The 22608-nt window shown below is 30.7% G+C and overlaps 1 protein-coding gene across 1 annotated transcript in view; it reads right to left on the reverse strand.

The window, feature by feature from the left end:
- LOC129218431 (uncharacterized) overlaps positions 1-22608 on the reverse strand; it is a 51870-nt gene that overhangs the window by 14322 nt on the left and 14940 nt on the right. The window contains exons 3-7 of the mRNA XM_054852688.1: positions 20124-20755; positions 14500-14587; positions 9630-9762; positions 7787-7859; positions 1297-1467 (exon numbers count right to left, since the gene is read on the reverse strand). Coding sequence (XP_054708663.1) covers positions 1297-1467; positions 7787-7859; positions 9630-9762; positions 14500-14587; positions 20124-20755 — 1097 coding nt within the window. The remainder of the gene's footprint in view (positions 1-1296; positions 1468-7786; positions 7860-9629; positions 9763-14499; positions 14588-20123; positions 20756-22608) is intronic.

Raw genomic sequence — 22608 nt, forward strand, 5'->3', positions numbered from 1 at the left:
AGTTTATTACTCATTCAAAAAGAGATGAATGATTTTTAGAAGATCATGCATTGCTTCTTTGTCAGTTATATGTAAAAATTGGTATGTACTTCTTGCAAGCCAATGCATAAAACTTTCTGTAAAAACAAGATATGAACTAGTGGGGTTGAAGAGCTGACATGAATTGGACATGGTTCTTATTCTCATTTAAGTTTTGATTTTCTATTATTCTAGCACCTTAATGTATGGCTATCTTGAACTATTTTCAAATTTAAGCATCACTTAAAACTAATCACCAAGCAGCTGTCCCCTGTCTCCATTCTGATTCATAAACTATTTCTTTTATCTCTATAATTGATCATAAGAAAAGTGATAAAATCCCATTACTCTCCTGTCATACAATATTTCTTCTTATAAAAAGTATACAGTTCTGCACAAAATCAAACCATATTTAGTTTATAAATGGATATTGGCTACTGAATGAAAAAAGTGGATTGCTATGATTTCATAACCATAAAATCATACATGTATCATACACACTTTATGAGCTGCTCTATGTAATTCAAAAATAATTTTTAAAAACTATCCTGAGTAATATTATTGTAAACGTAGTGACAGTAGTTTAAACTTCATTTTAATAAAATAGTGAAATCCCGTGACAACGAGTACAATACAACAAATATCCATTACAATGAACAAAATGTTTGGTTCAGTTTTAAAACATTAAGACAAAGTATAAAATACATTATTTTAACAAAAGGAATTTTTTCAAAAATTCGTTATGACAAAATGTTTTTCTCAACATTAGTTTGAAGGTTTTTTTTTTACAGAATTCTGCTTTTGGAAATTAAAAAAACACTTTCACAAGTCATAACTTGAAAACTCCATTTGTACTTTCAAAACAGATCCATTCAAGGTGGAAATCCGCTCATGCTGAAACGTGAGCTGATGTAGAACAACAAAAGCATGCCATGTGCAGTCAATTTCTGTCAAAAGGTCATCAATATTTTTCTTTGCTTTTTCCGCATAAATACTGTGTTTAATTATGCTTTTAGTAACTATAAATGTTGCAGATTGAATTATATTGGAGTGTAGATTTGCAAAATGAACAGTTTTAAAAACATAAGGAAAGTTTTAAGACAATTCCGTTACTATGAATATTTAATTGCAACGAAATATTTTATCAGTTTCTTGGAGTTCATTGCAACAGGATTTCACTGTATCACACAATTTATGTCTATTTTCTTCAACTTCTAACAACCTCTTCTAAGAGATTTTTTATAGACTTATTGAAATAGTTTGAATATTTAAGCTTACTTTTTCCTGTAGGTTATCTCTTTCCTTAAGTACAAGCCTTAATTCATTAGATAAAAAATCATTTTTAGCTTCTTTAGAGCGATAAATATGGCTTAACAGCTGTTTTTGTTTTCGCAAAAGAGTAATTGGATTGTCAACTGTCTCAATCTCTTGCATAATTTCTTGTAAATCCTAAAAAGTAAAAAAAAAGGAATTCAAACAGACAAAACAAAACAAATAAGTTAATATAAAATTAATTGAACAAAGAAATTCATTTTAAAATAGTCTTTGAAGTTGTACCATCAACCACATTCCTTATACTTCATTAGTATTAACAGGGCCAAATTTTCAAGGGATGTGTTTGAGTTCAAACCCCCATCCAAACTTTTTCAAATCCATTCCAAAAGTGCTTTTTATTGCACTTTTTCTGAGGAAAAATTATTAGCACTGTTTTATTTCATTATTATTTTTAGAATTGAAAAATTGCAAATTCAGTGCTGTATCTGCAGTATTTTTTCTTTCTTATAGTTATTACAAACATCATTTTTACAAAGCAATGCAGAGTTTTCCTCAAAATTTTGAAAATCAGCACCTAACAAAAACATCTCAATTCTTTAAATTTGAATGATCCAAACTCTAATATACTTTTATTATTGTCAAAAAATAAGTGTTTATGATGTATTATGTTGAATACGTATATGAGTACATGTATTTATTGTTTTGAGTTATCAAAAAGATGTCAATTTATTTAAAAGGGTTACAAGTAAGTTATGTAGTGTACACATAGGCTTCCTTTCTTTGTGAAATAAACATGTCATCTTTAATGTTTTAAATAACTTATTGTAACAAAAATTAATACAATATATGAATGATATCAAATGTAATCGCCTATATACACTTCAGGAGAATGTGTTTGGCAAAACCCTCCTTGAAACAAAATTCTAGTTACAGCCCTGAATATTGATGAAAATGAAAGAAAGAGAAATACGACAACTGAAAGTTTTGAAAGGTGAAACATCACAAGCCTAAAAGTTTAAGAACTTTTAACATTACTGATATTTTAAATAGCATTTAGTATACCTAAGGCCTGCAGCTGCGTTTTAAATTTATAAGCATCTAAATCGAGTCTTTTTGTTCCTGCTTAAAAGAGAAATTAAAATATATGCAGTAGAACCTTGATTTTCCAAAACTATTCCAACCAAACGTCAGAAAATCTTTGGAACACTATTAACAATTCTACATTCTAAAATGCTGTTAAATCCGAGAACAAATCGAAACAAAAAGTAAATTTTTTAAAAAAAATATATTTATGTTTAAAGTAATAGAGTAAAAGAAAAATGTGATTATATCATTATGACAACAGATTTCAGCTGACTACATATTGTCTTATTAAATTTGCATTGCATTTTATGACTCTGGGACTTTTATTGAACAAATTTGTTGTTTATAGTAATAGTAACATAATTAAAAACATTACATTTAGTAGTTATTCTGCTAATGTGAACATGTTTAAATTCAAACCAAAAGTTTCTATAGTCTCTTAACAACTTTTTTCAAGTAACCTCTTTTACACAGAATTTTCAATTTACCGGAAGGTGGTTGGGTCCTGATCATACTTTAGTTAATCAAGGTTTTTACTGCATATACATTTGGACTGCAATATAAGGTCACTCCTTGGGACCATGTGATACTGACCTAATAAGTGGATTGATCTTAAAATCAACTCATACTTCTAAGTCAATAAATTTGTATGTGTAAATTTAATATTTTTTTGTAAAATTTGATAATACTTTTATAAATTTCAGTTTACTAGGTCATAATTTTTAATTGAGTTGCATTGTAATTTGAAACTTAAAAGTTGATACTCATTTTAATGTGAAGTTGACTGCTTGACAATATTTTGATAGGCATTTTATACTGCACATAACTTTTGATAAGTTGATATGTGTCATGTGTCTCTAATGTAAATAGCATTAAAATGTGTTCTTTCTCCAGGATTGTGTGCAAAAAGTAATGCTATTATTTTTTACCATAAGCACACCTGCCATTTTTGAAAGAAACAAACAGCAGGGAAAAAGCATTAGTAGTCGGCCAGTCAAGAGATCAAAGGTTGATTTTTGTTAACCTATAAATTTCAGCAATCAATACAAGAACAAAAACATTGCAGAACTTGAGGTGACACTTTTCTGAAAATGATTCACTAGCTTTTTCAAGAAATGAAAATATTTTAATTTTAAATACCAAGCGATTGTTAATATGAGAAAATGTTCTAGTTGTCCGACGTTTCATTTTCATTACTCTTATGGGATATGAGTAAATAAATTTACACAGAACTTAATGAGAAACTTACAGCACAGCATTGTGTCCATGTTTATTAGAACGAAACTTCAACATATAGAACATAAAATTAAAATTGAAGCTTTGGAAATAATTTCACCTTCAAACAATGCAAGTAAAAATCTGTTCAAAAAGCACTAAAAAGATTTGCAATTAAAGTCACATCCACAACAGAATTTATGATAAAACACAAAGGTAATTTGTAGTGAACGAACTGCAGTAAGATAAACTATGTAGGCAGGCCTGTATTTTCAAAGTTTTCCAAGGGGGGAGGGGCAAACGGTGTGAATTCAATGCGTTTTATAGGTAAAAAACGTCAAAGTACAAGCAAAAATGCATTATTACATTATGTTCTAAAAATCCAGGAGGGTTTACCCCCCCCCTTTAATTGTCCATGTAGGTAAACTGAAACTTAGAAACAGGGGATGACATGAAGATAATTTTGCAGCCTTCAGCAAGAACATTAGTAAATGATGAATAAACTAAAATGGAGTTTGTAGCTATGTAATGCAACTTCAAAACTGTGCAAGTTGGAAAAAAAAAATTAGCATACTTTTAAACAAGAAATAAATTTTGATTTCCTAGTGAAGAAAACCCAGGGACTTAAATATTTGGTTAGAAGCAGCAATAAGAACTGATACAAAAATTTGAAATTATTAGCCAAAATGGAATACAGGCTTCTTGAACTTTTAATGAAGCAAATAGTTTAGCAGAATGAGCAAAAGAAAGAATAACCACAGGTTTAACACTCATCGAAATAATTTGAGCTAATGTAACTATTGAAGTATTACGTCTTAATTCCTTGCGATTGGAATGTTTATTAACTGCACAAAAAGTGACAAATGAAATCAAATCATTTGTTTTACCAATTTCATCAACATAAGATGGCTTGATAAGAAAATCCATAAATTACCATTTGATTTTGATAGGTTGAGTAATGGAACTTATATTTTAAATGCAACACCAGACTGAAATAACAAAACCCGTTTCCGAGAATTCTAAATTGAAATCAACATTGAAAGCAATAAAATGACTCTTTTTGTGGAAAAAAGTTAAAGCACAAAACATTTTTTAAAAAGAAATAACATTAGAAAGGGAGTTTTTACTCAACACAGCTAAATTGTCATTGTTTCAACACTTTATTTTAATTACTATATGATGAACATTAGAAAAACAATATTAAGAATGTGGTCGACTACTGGGTAGATCAACCAAAGAGCATAAAACCACTCGTCGACCTGCAACGGCCCCCCTTTTGGAAGAATTCTGCACACTGTGCTCTGCTACCCCTTTAAAAACAATTGAGTCAAAGAAGGAGCTTATTTTTTTCATTGAAACATCATGTTATACACTCCATTAATACAAAAGTAAGAAAAAAGTTACAGTAGAATAAAAAAAAGAAGGGTACTCTTATCATTAAAGAATATGTTTCAACAATACTTAAAAATAAGCAGAATTGCAAACTAGGATGACAGGCACCTCATTTAAAATAAAATTACGCATTATTACTTCCAGCAGAGGAACAATGAAAATAATTGAAGACTTAGGTTTTTTTACAGTTACAATTTATTTGGTTCATCATTTAACTTCATGACAGTTGAAAACTCACTTCAAATAATCATACAATTTTGCTCAAAGATTTTGGAATTAAAATTTGAAGAAAATAAACAAATTTTGCTACAACAAAGCTAAAAATAATCGTGAAAAAAAAAATCCAAACACAGAGCTTTAGAACGAATAGAATAATTTTAGAAACGCATTTCAATCTAGTCATATTGAGCAACATTAATAATTACTGACAGGATCGTTATTAGTTTTGAGTAAGTCAAAAATAACGAAAAGAAAATTTTCTGATTAAAGGTAATATTAGCATGTTTTTATCATTCTTTGTTGTGCTTGATCTCAAGGAATTGCTGGTTTGTAGGAGCTCTTAAAAAAACATTTTAGCTAAATTATTTTAAATAGTGGAAGAAAATCATACTTAAGAGGAAAATAGGGAGACAGCTTAAAAAAGCGGGCAGCACCCATGCAAAGCAGTGGAATAGGCAGGTAGGCATAAATTACACAAAGCAGTTATTATTTTTCAGAAAAATGTAGGACCTAACACTGAACCTCATGAAGATATTAAATTTTATGATTATTGAACAAATTTGCAAATAGCATAGATAATTTGGTGAATTAAAAATATTTATAGTAAAAAAATACAAACATCAAATACACTATATGATCAAAAGTATTGGGACACTTTCAAAAAATCATTTTTTTACAGATTTCTCAAAAAATAAGAGACCAATTGCTCTGTATTTTTTTATTTCCATAAAAAGTATACTCCAGCTGTCAATTTCCAATAAAATTTAAATCTACTATGCATTTAGGGGACCAGCAAAAAAATGAGAAAACAAAACAAAACAAAATTTTTTTGATCCTCCTTCATAGTAAATAGCTGGGAATTAGCTATACATTTCAGAAACTACGCCTGACTAAGCAGAGTTTATTTTTATATTTTCGTGAAATTATCTCTTATACTCACGGAGATATAAGCATTTCTTTCGAAAATACAAATTTTATCTGACGGTTTTCGGCTCATAACACACAGAGCTTTTCGTCCAACATTACTTAACTTTCAGAATATTTGACAGAATGCAAGAGACAGATAATAAAATTTAAAGTTAAAATATTGAAAATTTGACAAAATATGAATGTTTGAAGCAATTGAATTTTCACTGTGCATGCGCGAAAGAAAACAATTTATAACCTTCATAATCCAAAGTGCAAGTAGATCCTGCAACTCATAGTTAAATTCCAGCTCAATACTGTCTGTTTTAGAAAGCAAAGACCAGCACTCAAGATAGATTTCATTTCAAAAAGAGGCGACAAGTCGAAAATGGACCCTTTTCGCACGCATTCGTAATCTCTGTCTTTTTCGACTCTACTTTGAAAGAACTGCTGAACATTATATTTTGCATTTTTTACGTCCGGGTTTCTATCCCTATTTTGGTAAAATCAGAGCAGACACGACCAATGGCGCAGCAAGGGGGGGGGGGAGGGGTGAAAACACCCCCAGATGCATTAGTTTTAACATAAATGCAAATTCTAATACAGTAGTTTATGCATATAAAAAGGCTGTTTTGACCAAAAAACACCCCTTCCAATAGGTATTTTTGATCAAAAAACCCCCTCCTGAAGGTATTTTTGATCAAAAACCCCTCTAGAAGGTATTTTCGATCAAAAATCCCTCTCCAGAAGGTATTTCTGGATGCGCTTGTAGACCTGATGCATGTGCAAAATCACAGGATGTTTTGGAAAAAGAAGACTGACAGTATCTTTAAAATTTAAAAAGTTATCAGCGATCTAACGAGCCGAATTTGAATAATTCTTGGATAGGAGATGAATTGTGAGAGATCATTTGCAAATAATCCTTTTTATCATGAATCACTCAGCATGATAACAGGAAAATATTGTCTGTTTGCAAACGACTCCTTATGATTAGTCGCCTATCCGAGAACTATTGAAATTTGGCTCATTAGATCACTGATAACTTTTTAAATTTTAATGATATTCAGCTGAAACTTTACTATGAGTTTCAGGATTTATCTGGGCTTTGGATTATGAAGGTTATAAATTGCTATCTTTTATGCATGTGCAGTGAAAAATTAATAGCTTAAAACATTCATATTTCATAAAATTTACAATCTTTTAATTTCAAATTTTATTGTTATGTTTCTCTTGTATACTGTCAAATATTCTGAAAGTTTAGTAATGTTTGATGGAAAACTCTGCGTGTTACGAGCCGAAAATCTTCAAATAAAATTTGTATTTTTGAAAGAAATGCTTACATTTCCGTGGGTATAAGGGATAATTTCATGAAAATGCAAAAATAAAATCTACATAGTTCCTTAACTTATTTCTGAAATTTACAGCTTATTCCAAGCTATTTACAATGAATAGTGGTCAAAAACCTATTTTTTGTTTTCTCAATTTGTTGCTGGTACCTTAAATGAATAGTGGATTCAATTTTTATAGAAAAATGACAGCTGGGGTATATTTTTTATGGAAAAAAATTTCAGAGCAATTGGCCTCTTATTTCTCAAGAAATCCATAAAAATGTGAATGTTTGAAAGTGTCACAATACTTTTGGTCATATAGTGTATAATGACATTAATAAAAAATAAACCTTATCTGAACATTTTCCTGCACTCTGTAATGAATTTTCAAGGCCATCACTTTCCACTGATTCTTCACATCGTCTGAAAACAATAACAAATAAATATCAACAATTTAAATTACTTCAAAATACAATTCATCAAGTTATAAATTTTTATTTCATGAAATAATTAGAGGAGAGAAGATTGCACTTGCAAAGGAATCTGAGCAATAAAAGTAGAATTTTTTTAAATGCATACAAATTTAGAAAAAAGTCAAAAGATTAAAGCAAATAAAAAACTGAATGTAAAATATAGCTAGGATAATTTTGACAAATTATTGATACTGGCTTCCAAGTGTGACATCAACAGTACTTTTCTCTTGCGTCTTTTAGTTTAATGCAGTAAGAATATAACGGCATCTTATAACTTTAAAGTTAAATAAAGAGAAATAAATATTTTATATTTGAAAACAAGAAAATAGAACAAACTTTAAGACAACATAAAGTTTTCAACAACTATATCTAACATAACATACATAATAATTTTAATATTTTGTAGCTACATTCTCAATAGGTGGCTCCAGCAATGGTCTAAAGAAAATAATATTTTTATTTACAAGAAACTCTTTGGATTGACGGTGCTCGTTAGTAATCAACTCCAAGAAGAATATGGTGTAAATCTCTCTCTCTCTCTTATGGTTTTGCTAAAAAAGTAAGCTTAGTAAGCATTTCTATCTACTAAATTGTTGTTTTAATAATGTTTTGTAATAATTTATTCAAAGTCATACAGAGTCAGTAACTTAAAACTGTTTCATTTGTTCTTTTTGTGAAGGAGGTTGCTCATAGACTTGCTTTGAATTTAATCAAATTAAGCTTTAAAAACACAATGCAATGATCAGTCCCCCCCCCCCCATGGTATCATTCCATTACATAAGGAATGCTGAAGTTTCTTGCCTTTAATATTTATGTGTTCTTTTTTTTTTCTCAGTAAACTTATAGCTAATTTAAATAAATACATTAGAACGTTAAATAATTTATTGATTAAGTTTTCTAAATTTTACATTAAGTCAAACCTGTCCCTCATAATCTTTTTTTCCAGCTAAATTTAGTTACAATTTTAAGCTTTTAGAAGTGGTACTATATTTCACGTTATAATTTTTAGTAGTTGTTGAACTGTTTCCAAGCTTCATAATTCACAAAATGATAAAGCGTTACCCTAGCCTCTGTTCAAGATTTGTTTTGTTTTTGCAATAAGCCATATTTATTTAAAATGGAAATAGATAACCTTTTTGGGAGAAGGGCAACCCAAATGTTGAATTGTGATAATAAAAGCTACAAAAAAGATTATATTAACAAATTGGCGTTTACTCGTGACTGGAGGCTAAAATTCATGGCTTTGGAGGAGTAAAATTTCTCGTTTTGAAGAACAAACTAATATTTTTGGAGATGATTTCAGAAGATGTGGTTGATTATTTAGAGCAGAAAAGATACCTGTTTGGCAGTAGAAATTATATGTACAACGGACTGGTTTAGTTAGCAAATTTAAAAAAAAAAAAAAAAACTTACGTTTTACAGGTGTACTTCACAGCATTAAGCAAATTTATAACACACAATTAAAAACTTATTGGATCATTACATCTAACAAAGAACTCTTTGCTGTACATTTAAATTCAAATTAATCAATGCTTCAATTAATGAACATCGATGCATATCAAATAAGGAGATAATGCATGTATTTGTGGTACGGATGGTAGGAAACTCACTGTAATAATTACTTTACTTAGTTTTAAATTTAGGAAAAACAGTTTGACTGCTCCAAATAGTCTTTTTAAAAAAGTACAATAATTAGCAATATGCAATACAAAAATATTACAGGCCAACCACTGCTTCCACCATGTGGTCAATCTCTAGAAAAGCAGAATTTCTATCTTCTATAACAACTTTTAATCTCTCTTCCATGGCACATTCTTTAGCTTTCTGAGCATAGTAAAATTCAGAAAGAAATTCTGCAAAGTAAAAACAATAATAAGGACGAAGTTCCATCAAATTAAAAAACATGAATATATAGCAACATGTAAAAATGTACACATCAAAAAATATATGCATAAATATGTCAGTGCAATGTTTGAAATTATGTTGGGACTAGAGCTGCAAAATTTTCCGAAAGTTTGAAGCGGTGGAAAAATTGATTTTTACCAACTAAAATGAAGTTTAACAGTTATATTTTCTTATAAAACTTAGGAAGTGGTCAGTATAGAAAAAAAATAAAGTATGCATTTTACTTTATTTTTTCCTTCCTAGAAATATGTGTAAAAGCCTTTGTTTTCTGCCTGCAAAGGATTTCTAAGTTCAAAACACCAAAAATTAGCCAAATTAGTAAAATAATTTTTTTTGACAGACTTATTGTTTCTTTTTGTAAATTGAGATTATAAACAAGAAGTTGTTCTTTTTCTATCAAAAGTTTGTTCATACATATACACACACATATTAAATGAAAATATATTAAAATTTCAATTTAAACATTTGCATTAATTGATGCTGATGATATGATTCTGTTCTGCGTATGAGATGTTAAACTTTCGGAAATTTTGAGGTGGTGGAAAGATTTTTTTATTTCATTTTGTTTCTGAGAAAAAAAATGGAAAAATCTGTTTTGCAAATTAAAATGCATTTAACAGCTATATTTTCTAAGAAAACATAAAAAGAAACATGAACCATAAAGGATATATGCAGTCTATGCTATTTTTTCCCTCTGAAACATAAATTTTCATGAAATTTTTTACTGTGAAAAAAAAGAAATAGCTTTTTTTGTTCAAAACACCAAAAATTATCTAAATTAGTCAAATCATCAGTCAGCCGTTAATTTTAAGCAAAATGGGTCTTTTGTAAATTGTAGAATCAAATTTTTGACAGAAATTCATTTAAAAAAATGTCCTTATATGTATTATGTATATATCAGGCTTTGAAATAGGGCTCAGAGTCCGTGAATCGAGCAAAAAGCTTTGAAATCCCGCAGTTCAAAATGCAGAGTACGAATTTAAGCCAGAACTCTTCAGCAGTGGAAACTTCATCCTATGGTTGAAAGACCAAAAAATTACACTAGAACTAAATGTAGGATGTACTGTTCCGAAAAAACTAGCATTCAGGATTACATTGGGCTAAACACACCACATGTGAAAAATGAATGCAGATTTTTGGAACTAAGAACCTCAAACTAAGCACTGTGGTTTCGTCTCGGACATTAGAAGCCAAGGCTATCATCAATAATGTCCCTCCACCGTACCGCCAGCGAAGAATCAAAAGTCTTACCTATGTGTCCGGGTGCAAATTCCAATCTGTGTTCATCAATTCAATTTTCGTGCCAGTCGATAAAACTAAAATTAAAACAAAACCAATCAAATGAATAAAAGATAAATAAAAGGATCATCCAATAAATCAGGTCCAAAAACATTCCAGGTCGACTGAAAAACACATTTCAAAAAACATCAACTGAAGTCCAATCACATGGTTTCCTCCAGAAAATTCATACACGTGAACAGTTAGACGGTTACAGTAAAGCAAAGTGTTGATTAAAAGCTATGCTAGAGAACATATTATTAACGAGATTATTTGGGATATTGTTTTCAAGCAGTTTATTTTTAAGTAGATTTCTCTTGGTTGAATGCTGTAAGTGTTGCAAATTCTTTTGATTCTGATGGCTTGCTAATCAATGATGCCAATAAAAACTTTTTTACTGAGGAAAGAAGAAAAACTTTGCAGACAGTTAACTTTGAATTGAAATTTGCATCTTTTATCATAAATAGTGGTTTCACAGTTGAAGTCAATATTAATTTTAATGTCAAGAAAATTAAAAATTTTACAATTAGAACTAGTCTTTTTTAATGTGAGGGAGTTATGATAAATATTTTTGCCGAGTCCAGAAAAGTTGGAGTAGTTGATACATAATAAATCATCAATATATCTGCAACAAAAAGGTGTAGTACCAGGATTATTAATAGAAAATTTTCTTTCATAAAATAAAAGAAAAAGGTTAGCTAGGGCAGAACTAAAATTAACGCCCTTAGCAATACCATTAATTTGCTGAAAGCAAGAATAGCCATTTTTGAAATAGTTGATAAAGATGCAAAATTTAAAAAGTTTGAGAAAAAATCCTCATTAATATTGAGTGTAGTATTGACTGTTTTGAAAAGTTCAGTATTGAGCATATTAAGTAATTTGATCCCATCATTGCTGTTATCGATTATCCAGAGAAATGGTATTGGATGCTTGACATCTTTCATCTGGAAACATTTGATTTTGAGAATCTGTTTACCAACATTCCACTCAATGAACTGCAATTAACAGTTACTGAACTTTTCAAAACAGTCAATGCTGCACTCAGTATTAATGAGGAAGTTTTTCCCAAACTTTTTACATTTTGCATCTTTAACAACTTTTTGAAAAATGGCAATTTATGCTTTCAACAAATCAATGGTATTGCAATGGGTGCTAATTTTAGTTCAACCCCAGCAAACCTTTTTCTATTATTTACGAATGAAAATTTTCTATTGATAATAATGGTACTACACCTTTTTGTTGCAGATATATCGATGATTCATTATCAACTATTCCATTTTTTCTGAACTAGGCAAAAGCATTTATCATAACTCCCTTACATTAAAAAAGACAAGTTCTCACTGTAAAGTTTTTAATCTTCTTGACATAAAAATTAGTATTGACTCCGACTTTCAAACCAGAATTTACGATAAAAGATGCGAATTTCAATTCAAAGTTAACTGTCTTTAAACATTTTCCTCTTGCCTCAGTAAAAAAGTTTTTATTGGCAACATTGTTTCCCAAGCTATCAGAATCAAAAGTTGGTTGGTTTATTTGATTTTTATGGCGCAAGAGCCCTTGAGGGCTATACTGCACCAACAGAGTCAAAAGAATTTGAAACACAATCACAGCATTTAACCAAGAAGTGTATCTACTTAAAAATAAACTACTTGAAAACAATATCCCAAATATTTTCGTAAAAAACATTTTTGTTAGAATAGCCTTAATCAACATTTTGCTTCACTGTAACAGTTTAAGTATTCACATTTATGAATTTTTTTTAGGAAACCATGCGTGTGAACTTGAGTTAATAATGCTTTTTGAAATATATTTTTCCGTCGACCCTGCATAATTTATGAACCTGCTTTTAACAGATAATCTTTTTTATTTATATTAAATGGATGCATTTTATTTTTTATTGATTGGCACGAATACTAACATCCTGACTATGGTTTTGACTTGCACTCGGACACATGGGTAAGTCTTTTGGACTTAAGCTGGCGGTACGGTGGAGGGTTATTATTGAAGGCTTTTTGGCCTCCAAAAACCAAGACGAAACCCCAGTGTATAGATTTAGGTATTAGTTCCAGAAATTTGCATTCCTTTTTCACATGTGGTGCATTTAGCCCAATGTATTCATGAATGCTAGCTTTTTTGGAACTTGACATCCTCCATTAGTTTTTAGTGTAATTTTTTGGATCTTTAGACCCTAAGATGAAGCCTCCACTGCTGAAGAGTACTGGCTCATCAACTTAATTTATCTATTTTGTTATGTAACCTTGTCGGCTCGTTGTTTTATTGGGTTTGATATATATATATATATATATATAAGGTATACAAGCCAAATAACAAGTTTTAAACATTTTATACGAAAAAAAATGATGAGAAAAAGAAAAATGCAAGCAGCAATTTAATAGAAAAAGTCAAAAGGTTGAATCCAGAGCTCATCCGCCGTGGAGGATTCAATTAATATGGTCAAAAGACCAAAAAATTTAACAACAAAATAAAAAGAGAGTGTTCAAGCTCCAGTGTATGCAATACAGAGTAACATTGGGCTAAATGCACCACATGTTAAACTATTCTCCAATGGCTAATGAGCTCTGGATTCAACATTTTGACTTGTTCTATTAAATTGCTACTTGTATTTTCCTTTTTCTCATCATTATTTTTCATATAAAATGTTTAAAACTTGTTATTTGGCTTGTATAACTTATATATTTACTTGGCTTTTTAGTTTTGCTTCGTTGTGCATCTATGGGCTTTTGGTGGGGTTTTTTCATTTTTCTTCACTTATTTTATAATTATTATATACATATATATATATATATATATATAAAATAATAATAAAAGTGAAAAATATTGAAAAGACCACACCAAGAGCCCATAGATGCGCATCGCAGCAAAACTAAAAAGCCAAGTAAATGTAGTATATATATATATATATATATATATATATATATATATATATATATATATATAATACATAAACACACATTACTTACTCCTGTTCTAAACTGAATATCAGTTATTATACCACATTTCATAATTTAGTAACGCATACATGAAAAATTTAAAGTTAAATGAAAAAACATTAAAAAATATAGCTCTGCACTTGGGAGGTGATTGCTAAATGCTCTGAAGAAAAAATTTGAGCTCTTGTGAAGAGTGCAAAATGATGATGCACTTTATCAGCTAAGTGCTTTAAATAACAAAAGAAAGAAAACTCAAAACTAATGATTGGAAACAATAAACAAAAATATGGGGGGGGGGGGTGAGATTGAAGGTAAGAAAATGTGTGCATCTGAAAGGACTCCCAAAAAATAATATAGAATAAGTTTGGAATACTTTCTTGAAAAACATTGTAGACATGGGGCGTCTCCAGCCCCTGCATAATAAAAAAATCATAACAATAAATTTGAGCCAATTACCTGCAAATGGAGTTTTGCCACTTGTGCAAGAAGACACATTCTGAATATTTTCGAGTGTAGATTGCACAGATATGAGATTTTGCCATAACTAGGTGCAAGAAGAAAAAATTACCAAAATATGAAATTAGAGACATCAAAACTTGCAATGCACAAATAATGAAAAAATGATAATAAAAATTACTTATGCACACATATAAAGATGCCGTATGGGACCCTAAATTTGGAACGCTTAAGACCACAAATCTCTTTCAGAATTTTGGATCCTAACTCAAAAAATAGTGAAAACTCTCCTTGTTGTACGGTATTTATCATAAATTTCCCGTCTTTGCTAATGCTCAGGCTAAATTAATTTTATTTTTTGAGCAATCTGAATGAAAGTATACTTCATTAAGCTAAAACCAAAGTCTGAGATATTTTGCAGTGGCATATAGGATGCAATGTGAAAATCAATACCATAATAAATCATTTTTACAAAAAATAATTTTTTACTTTTGTTCAATAAACTTTGTACTGCATACTTATAAGAAAAAAAGAATTATTCTTACGTAGTAGGCCTTGGCCCCATAGGCTAATGTGCTTCTGAGTTTAGTTTATATATTTACATACAGAGTGTTCTGTTTTAACAAGCAAGATCTTTATTTTCGCAACCATTAGTCTTAGATGTATACTTCCAATTACAAAAATGTTCAAAATCAGATGCAGAGTTGAGATATTGAAAGTTTGAAGCAAAAATGAAAATGAGCCAAAAAATGCAAAATTTAACTTTTTATAGGGGCTCCAGTTACCCTAACTAATATTTAGGGAAATAATCTCCATTGAAAACTATTACTAACACAAAAAACTTGACATTTGTGCGATCAAAACTCAAGGAGATATTCCAGTTCAAAGTTTTAAGAGACCATACAAAAGAAGAGATTGGAACTTACCGCCCTTTCAGAGGAATGTCAGGTTGTCGAAGTAAATAAAATAAGTATTTATATTTTTCATTGCTATTCCAAAATAAATGCAAATGTTATGCCATGTACGCAAAAGCACACTTCAAAACCTCGCACAATTTGAAAAATCACTCTATTGCACACATATAATTTTAAACCCTTCTTAACAGTTATAATTTCCCCCAAAAGGTGTTATTGATGGCGAGTGTAAAGTGGTGTAAGTCACGAAACGCTGCATTTCATAGCCTGATGAATATTAGTCGTAGTAATGTCAAACTTTTTCTGTTGGAATGATTTTTTAATGGAAAAACTTTCCCTAACTATAAATAAGGGGACCTGGGGCCCGTATATAAAGTTAAATTTCGCATTTTTGACTTCTTTTTATTTTCACTTCAAACTTTCAATACCTTAACTCTGCACCTAGTTTTAAACATTTTTGCAATTGGAAGTATGCATCTAGGACAAACGGTTGTGAAAATCAAGGTATTGCAGGTTAAAACGGAACACCCTGTCTATACATATATACACCCCGTATATACATATATAGACCAAAAGTATTGATACACTTTCAAAAATTTACATTTTTATGGATTTCTCAAGAAAAAAAAGACCAATTGCTCCGTAATTTTTTTCACATACAAAGTATACTCCAGCAGTCATCTCCCAATAAAAATTAAGTCTACTATTCATTTAGGGGACCAACAAGTTGATGAACCAAACAAAGGTTTTTGATCATTTTTCATTGTAAATAGCTGGGAATAGGCTATAAATTTCAGAAATAAATTTTAAAACTATCAAGAATTTATTTTTATATTTTCGCAAAAGTATCTCTTATACCCACAGAGATATAAGCATTTCTTTCAAAAATGCAAATCTTTTTTGAAGGTTTTCGACCCCATCACGCAGAGTTTTCCGTCAAATATTACGAAACTTTCAGAATATTTGACAGTATATTAGAGAAACATAATAATTAAATTTGAAGTTAAAATATTGAAAATTTAATGAAATATAAACACTTAAAGCAATTAATTTTTCACTGCACATGCGCGAAAGATAGCAATTTATAACTTCATAATCCAAAGCTCAGATATATCCTACACCTCATAAAAAAATTCTACATTAATATTGTTAAAATTTAAAAAGTTATCAGCAATCTGATGAGCCGAATTTCAATAATTCTTGGATAGGTGACGAATGGAAACGGGTCGTTCGCAAACTGGCAACACTTTCCTGTTGTCGTTGCAGAGTGATTCATGATAAGAACGGATTATTTGCGAACGATCCCTCACGATTCGTCGTCTAGCCAAGAGTTGTAAAAATTGGGCTCATTAGATCGCTGATAACTTTTTACATTTTAAAGATATCAAGATTGAATTTTTTTATGAGTTGTAGGAAATATCTGGGCTTCTGATTATGAAAGTTAAAAATTGCTATCTTTCGCACATGCGCAGTGAAAAATTAATTGCTTTAAGTGTTCATATTTCATTAAATTTTCAATATTTTAACTTCAAATTTAATTATTATGCTTCTCTATTATACTGTCAAATATTCTGAAAGTTTAGTAACGTTTGACGGAAAACTCAGCGTGATAGCAGCCGAAAATCTTTTAAAAAATTTGTATTTTTGAAAGAAATGCTTATACAGTCGAACCTTCAAATAGCAGACACCGTCAGGACCAAAGTTTTTGTCCTTTAACGGGGAGTGTTTGCTACTGGGGAGTCTGAATTTACGATGGCATTTTAATTTTGTATTTTAAACCTACAGATACAATGTATAATTCTAAATTAAATTAATGAGTTCAAAGGCGCCCATATACAAAATTTTAAGGGGTGGGGGGGCTCAAAAATTTACCCCATGGTTTAGTAGAATATTTTTCCCATGGAAACCGATTTCAGTACAGATTAGAGATATTAAAATTTGACATTTTTAATAACGTATTCATTAATTGCTGGAAAAGAAACTTTTATAAATTTTTGCAGAGAAAAAAAGCACTAAAAGCAAGGAAGTTCTCATTTCTAAGGAAGGGGGGGGGGGCTTGAGCCCCCACTTAGCCCCCTTTATGGGTGTTTTTGATGAGTATTGCTTATATAAGTGAACTTAACAAATAAGTAAATAATCCGCTGAACCTTTCGGGAAAATAAAATAGGAAGGCATTTGTAAATTGTTTCCTCTAGCTGAACAAAACCAGTCAAGCACAATGGAATCAATGTCGTTGGTTTTCAGCAACTTTTTTGTTTTAGATTGTAGCAAAATGTTTGAGCAATCGGCTACTTTTCACCTGATCTGCAATACTCTCCCGATTCCTCATCAGCATCTGGTGGGAAAGGACGCTCGTCTCGCAAAATCTAGTAGAAAGGAGGAGGGGGCGGGGGATGTTAACTTGCATGAGAGTAGTTTTTCTCTCCCATGCAATCTGATAAAGCAAGGTAATGTGTAAAAAGTGAAAGATTTTTTTTCTTCTGTTTTTTGCTGGAATTTCGTGCATGAAACGAAAACGAAACTTTTCTTCAACTAAAAAGTTAGACTTGAATAGCTAATGTTTTTGGAGAAAAAGGGGCGTTAACCCTCTTATCGGTACTGGTTAGCCCCAGAACATCGTAAAGTAGTAGAAAAAATGCTTTCCGCAAAAGCAGTGCTGAGCAAAATCTTACCAGACACAGTAAAGTAAAACGAAACTCGGCTGATTTACTGTCTGCTAACGGGAGTGTCAGCTAATGAGGAGTGAAATACATTGTACGCCTATCTTGAGGGTCTGGGGATTCAGAAACTGCCCGCTATCCAAGAGTGTCCGTTAAGGGAGGTAGGTTTGACTGTATCTCTGTGGTTATAAGAGATACTTTCACAAAAATATATAAATTCTACATAGGATTTTAAATTTTTTCTGAAATTTATAGCTTATTCCCAGTTACTTACAATGAAAAATGATCCAAAAAATTTTTTTGTTTCCTCAATTTGTTACTTGTCCCTAAATGAATAGTAGACTTAATTTTTTTTTTGGAAAATGGCAGCTGGAGTATACGTTTTATGTAAAAAAATTACAGAGCAGTTGGTATTTTATTTCTCGGGAAATCCGTAAAAATGCTAATTTTTGAAAGTGTCCCAATACTTTTGGTCATATTGTGTATATAAATGGGTCACTCGCAGAGAAACTCTCATTTTCATGCTATTACTATAATTTACAAATGTTTTACGACTCATTTATATTTGTAGGGGTTTAAATACTTTTCAGAATAGAGTTTAACAAGATAACTAAAGTAAAATTTCTATATTTTAATTTTACTATATTTTATTGTGAGTCTTAAATACCAAAACGTTGTTCAATCACTTGCCCCTGTTGTTTGTTAAAAATTAGCAACAGTTATTTCAAGAAAAACAAACAATAAGTTCACATTTTTCTGTTGTTTATTTTAGAAAATAGAATAATTTAAATTAAAAAAATCGTTTAAAACTAAATTTTCATTAGAGAAATGAGACAAAAAAGAAATGAAACACCAACAAAATGTCATGATAACAGCTCCACATCGAAAAGGTGAAGATAAAAGCTGGGGTATAAACACTATATCCTAGCTATTGAGAGAGCATGATGTAAGGAGAAGAGGATGTGAAAAGATGGCTAACTACCAAGCAGCACGACCTTGAGGGTCACGGATCTGGATGAAACTCTGGATTTATGTTAATTCCTACTAGATATGAGCCCAGGTAAAGTGGTTTGACTGCATAGATCTTAGTTCGGCCGTAATGGAGGTCCAAATCTTCTAGTTTAGTTCCAGAATGCAATGGTTTTTCCTCGGAAACTAACCTTTTTTTTACTCTTTTCTTGATATTGCATTCCAGTATTACCCAACTGAATGCATTCACAGCATAGAACAAATTCCATCGCCCCTACGTTGTACTAACAAGAGACGCGACAGATGTTAGGAAAGCAACAATTGTGTCAAATTTTCAAATTCCAAAGAAAACGCTATTGCAGCTCCGGGGCCAAACCAGCAAAGTTAGACCCTCCTTGCAGCCGAACTAAAGCCCACATACTCAAAATATTTTACCTGGGCTCATATCTAGTACGAATAGACCTAAATCCAGAAGTTTATCCAAATTCATGACCCTCAAGTTTTTGCCGTATGAACTACACTGCTTTGCAGGAATCTAGAACTGCAATGACGTCTTTATTGGAATTTAAAACTTTGGGAAGATATCTACCCTCGTAGACATTTGACCTCTCTTGTCAGTACGAGGGGTGGGGGGGGGGGGGTATTGCTAATGCATTTAGTTGACACATACGGCAATGCAAATCAAGAAAAAGGTAAAGAAAGTTTAATTTTTTAATTTTAAAGGAAATACCATTGCTTTTCCGGACTCAAACAGCAAGTTTGGATCCCCGTAGCAACCGAACTAGAATCTATGCAGTCAAACCGCTTTGCCTGGGTTCATATCTAGTGCGAACTGACCTAAATCTAGAATTTCATCCAGATTTGTGACACTTTAGGTCGTGCCGTTTGGTAGTAGGATAAGACCTTCCTTTAGAGAAAGTGTAAATGAAAATCATGTAAAAGATAAGATGCCTCAATTTTTTGCTGAAACTCATGATTTTCCATGACAAATTTCCATCATAGTGAAAACCCATGACTTTCCACATGCACAGATACCCCGTTACATAATGAAACATTTTAATATAAAATGAAGTAATCTAACCTTATCATTGATTTCCTTCAATATTCTTGTTTCTTCTAGCAAACAATTAATTTCTTTGCATGCCAAGCATGCATTTGATTGTGTATTTGTTTCATTTTGTAATTCATTTTGTTGCCTCACTACAAAAGACTTATGACAATCAAACGTGTCAGAATCATGTTTCAACTCTTGACTGAAACAAGGTAGCAATGGATCACTGTGATGACGATAATGAGATTTAGAGTGATGAGGGTTGAAATTCAGTACGCCATTTTTATTTTTCTGAACAATAGAGCTTAGTTGTTTTTTCATATTTTCTGTACAGTTTCTTAAAGGAGTCCTTAAAAGAGCCATTTCCTTTTTTTGGGGCTGAGGAAAACAAGGATATTCATTAGCATTTTTATGTAAGTCATTTGTATTTTCCACATTAAGAACATTTCTCTCACATTGACTTTCAAGAGGAAATTTATCAAACAGCGACTTTTTTTGGTATCTTGAAGAATTGTAAGGACTCGTACTGAGAAAACATTTTTCTGCTATGAGATGCCCAAAATCCGTAGTCCAGTTAGCAGGCAAAGATGCATTTTTATGAGAGTCTATACTTTGAAGATGGTATCCATCACCATGCTTCAGTTCACCTGCAGCTGGTTTATCTATAAGATTCAAAGTTATACTATAGTTGCTGGAACAGAGTTACAGAAAAATAAAAAGTGTATATTATATGGAAAATATATACAGTTGACTCTTGATAACTTGAATATTCCTTTATCTGGAAGTTTTCTTTTTTTCCCAAAATAATTTCGTTTTTTCAATAGTGCGTTAAAACATTATTGATTACCATTTACAAAGTTATCTTGACATTTCAAATGTACTCCTTTTAAGTCGAAGTTTTTACAAAAGTTTCGGTTTCATTTGATTCGTAAAAATGTAGCTAAAAAAGAAAAAAATATATCTCTCTTTTAACATATTGCTTTTCTTATCAGCTTTTATGATGGGGATAATTTATTTACAACTCAATGCTCCTTAATGCACACAGGGTTGCAAGATTGTATAAAAAGTAGTCGATTGAGCTACTTTTTGCCCTGGCTGAAGTCCTAAAATTTCATTGAGTAGTTACTAGGTAATCTTCGAGGGAAACTTAAAATTTAAAAAAGGAGTCTTTTTTTGGATGACTCCAACAATCATGCTTTTAGGACTAAAATACATTTAAGGCTAATGCAAACTGAAGTAAAGAGAAAAGAAATTGGGTCTGCGACAGAAAGAGTAGTTTAAAATTGCTTTAAGTACGGTGGCTTCATAAACAGCAAAAATAACGAAACTAAAATGAACGACGAATGGGATCATTTTTAACTGTTTGTTGATGCTAACTTGTCAGAAAAATATTTCTTGATTATTTAGAAAAATGTAACTATGTGTGGATCCTTGTTCTACAAAGCGATTGTGCCAAGTTGTCTGCGGAGAGTTTGCTAGTGCAGAATCTGATGAAGAATCTTTACCACCTCCAATTAATCAGCAAGTATCAGTTTTTGAAAATATTTTGCTACAGTACCTTGATAAATCCACAACTCTGTGTAAGTCAAAGTGTGTTCACAAACTTAATGACTTTTTAAAATGTGATCAGAAAAAATGTAAGCAGTTAAACTTTTTCCCAGTATCTTAATAAAAAATTTTCTCTGTAAAGGTATTTTTATGTAGTACTAATAATTAGTTTTACTCAAACTATAAGTGTTATAGTCGATCTATGATGCCCTATTTCTGAGAAAGAAAATAAAAATTTTTTACTGAGAGGGCAGGAAAAGAAACTTCTGACACCTTGAACTACCGATTACTTGAAGGTTTTAGCCAGTCCCTTGGGACTTCAAGTTATCGAGAGTTGACTGTATGCTTAACTCAATATTCAATGAACATGTAAGAACCCAACCAGTTATAACAACTTTCGAAAAAGAACCAATTGACTTTTAAGATAACGATATTTCATGTATGAACTGTTAAAGGTACATGACTCTTGATATAAATGCCACAATAATGAAGTCAGATCAGGTTGATCCTCTTGAGCAAATTTAAAATGTTGAGCCAAGAAAACAAATGTTGGCCCTAAATTTAAAAAAAAAAAAAAAAAAAATACAAAAATGAAATGCTTACTTTTTTTACTGTCCATGTAACGATAATATGGTCAATTAGGCAAAAACTATATTTTCTAGGTTTTTGTACAGAATCCATATAAGTTGTTTACATTTATTAGTTACTTTTTAAAAATTCATACACTTTGAAATTATTTTTTTCTTTTATGAATTCTTATCCCAAAAATTTATACATTGCAGTTTATACATTAGTCATTCCATTTTTATTTGCTTGTTTTGATCTTAATCATTATAATTTGTTTTAATTTTTTTCCTAATGAAGCAATGATTAAATAGCAAAAATTTAAATATAAATAGCTGCAGCAGAGCTGAATGCTTTTTATTCAAGATAGAAAAACCTGTTGAAAGATATATAACCTGTTTTT

Source organism: Uloborus diversus, chromosome 3, assembly GCF_026930045.1.
Source record: "Uloborus diversus isolate 005 chromosome 3, Udiv.v.3.1, whole genome shotgun sequence".
Classification (NCBI taxonomy): domain Eukaryota; kingdom Metazoa; phylum Arthropoda; class Arachnida; order Araneae; family Uloboridae; genus Uloborus; species Uloborus diversus.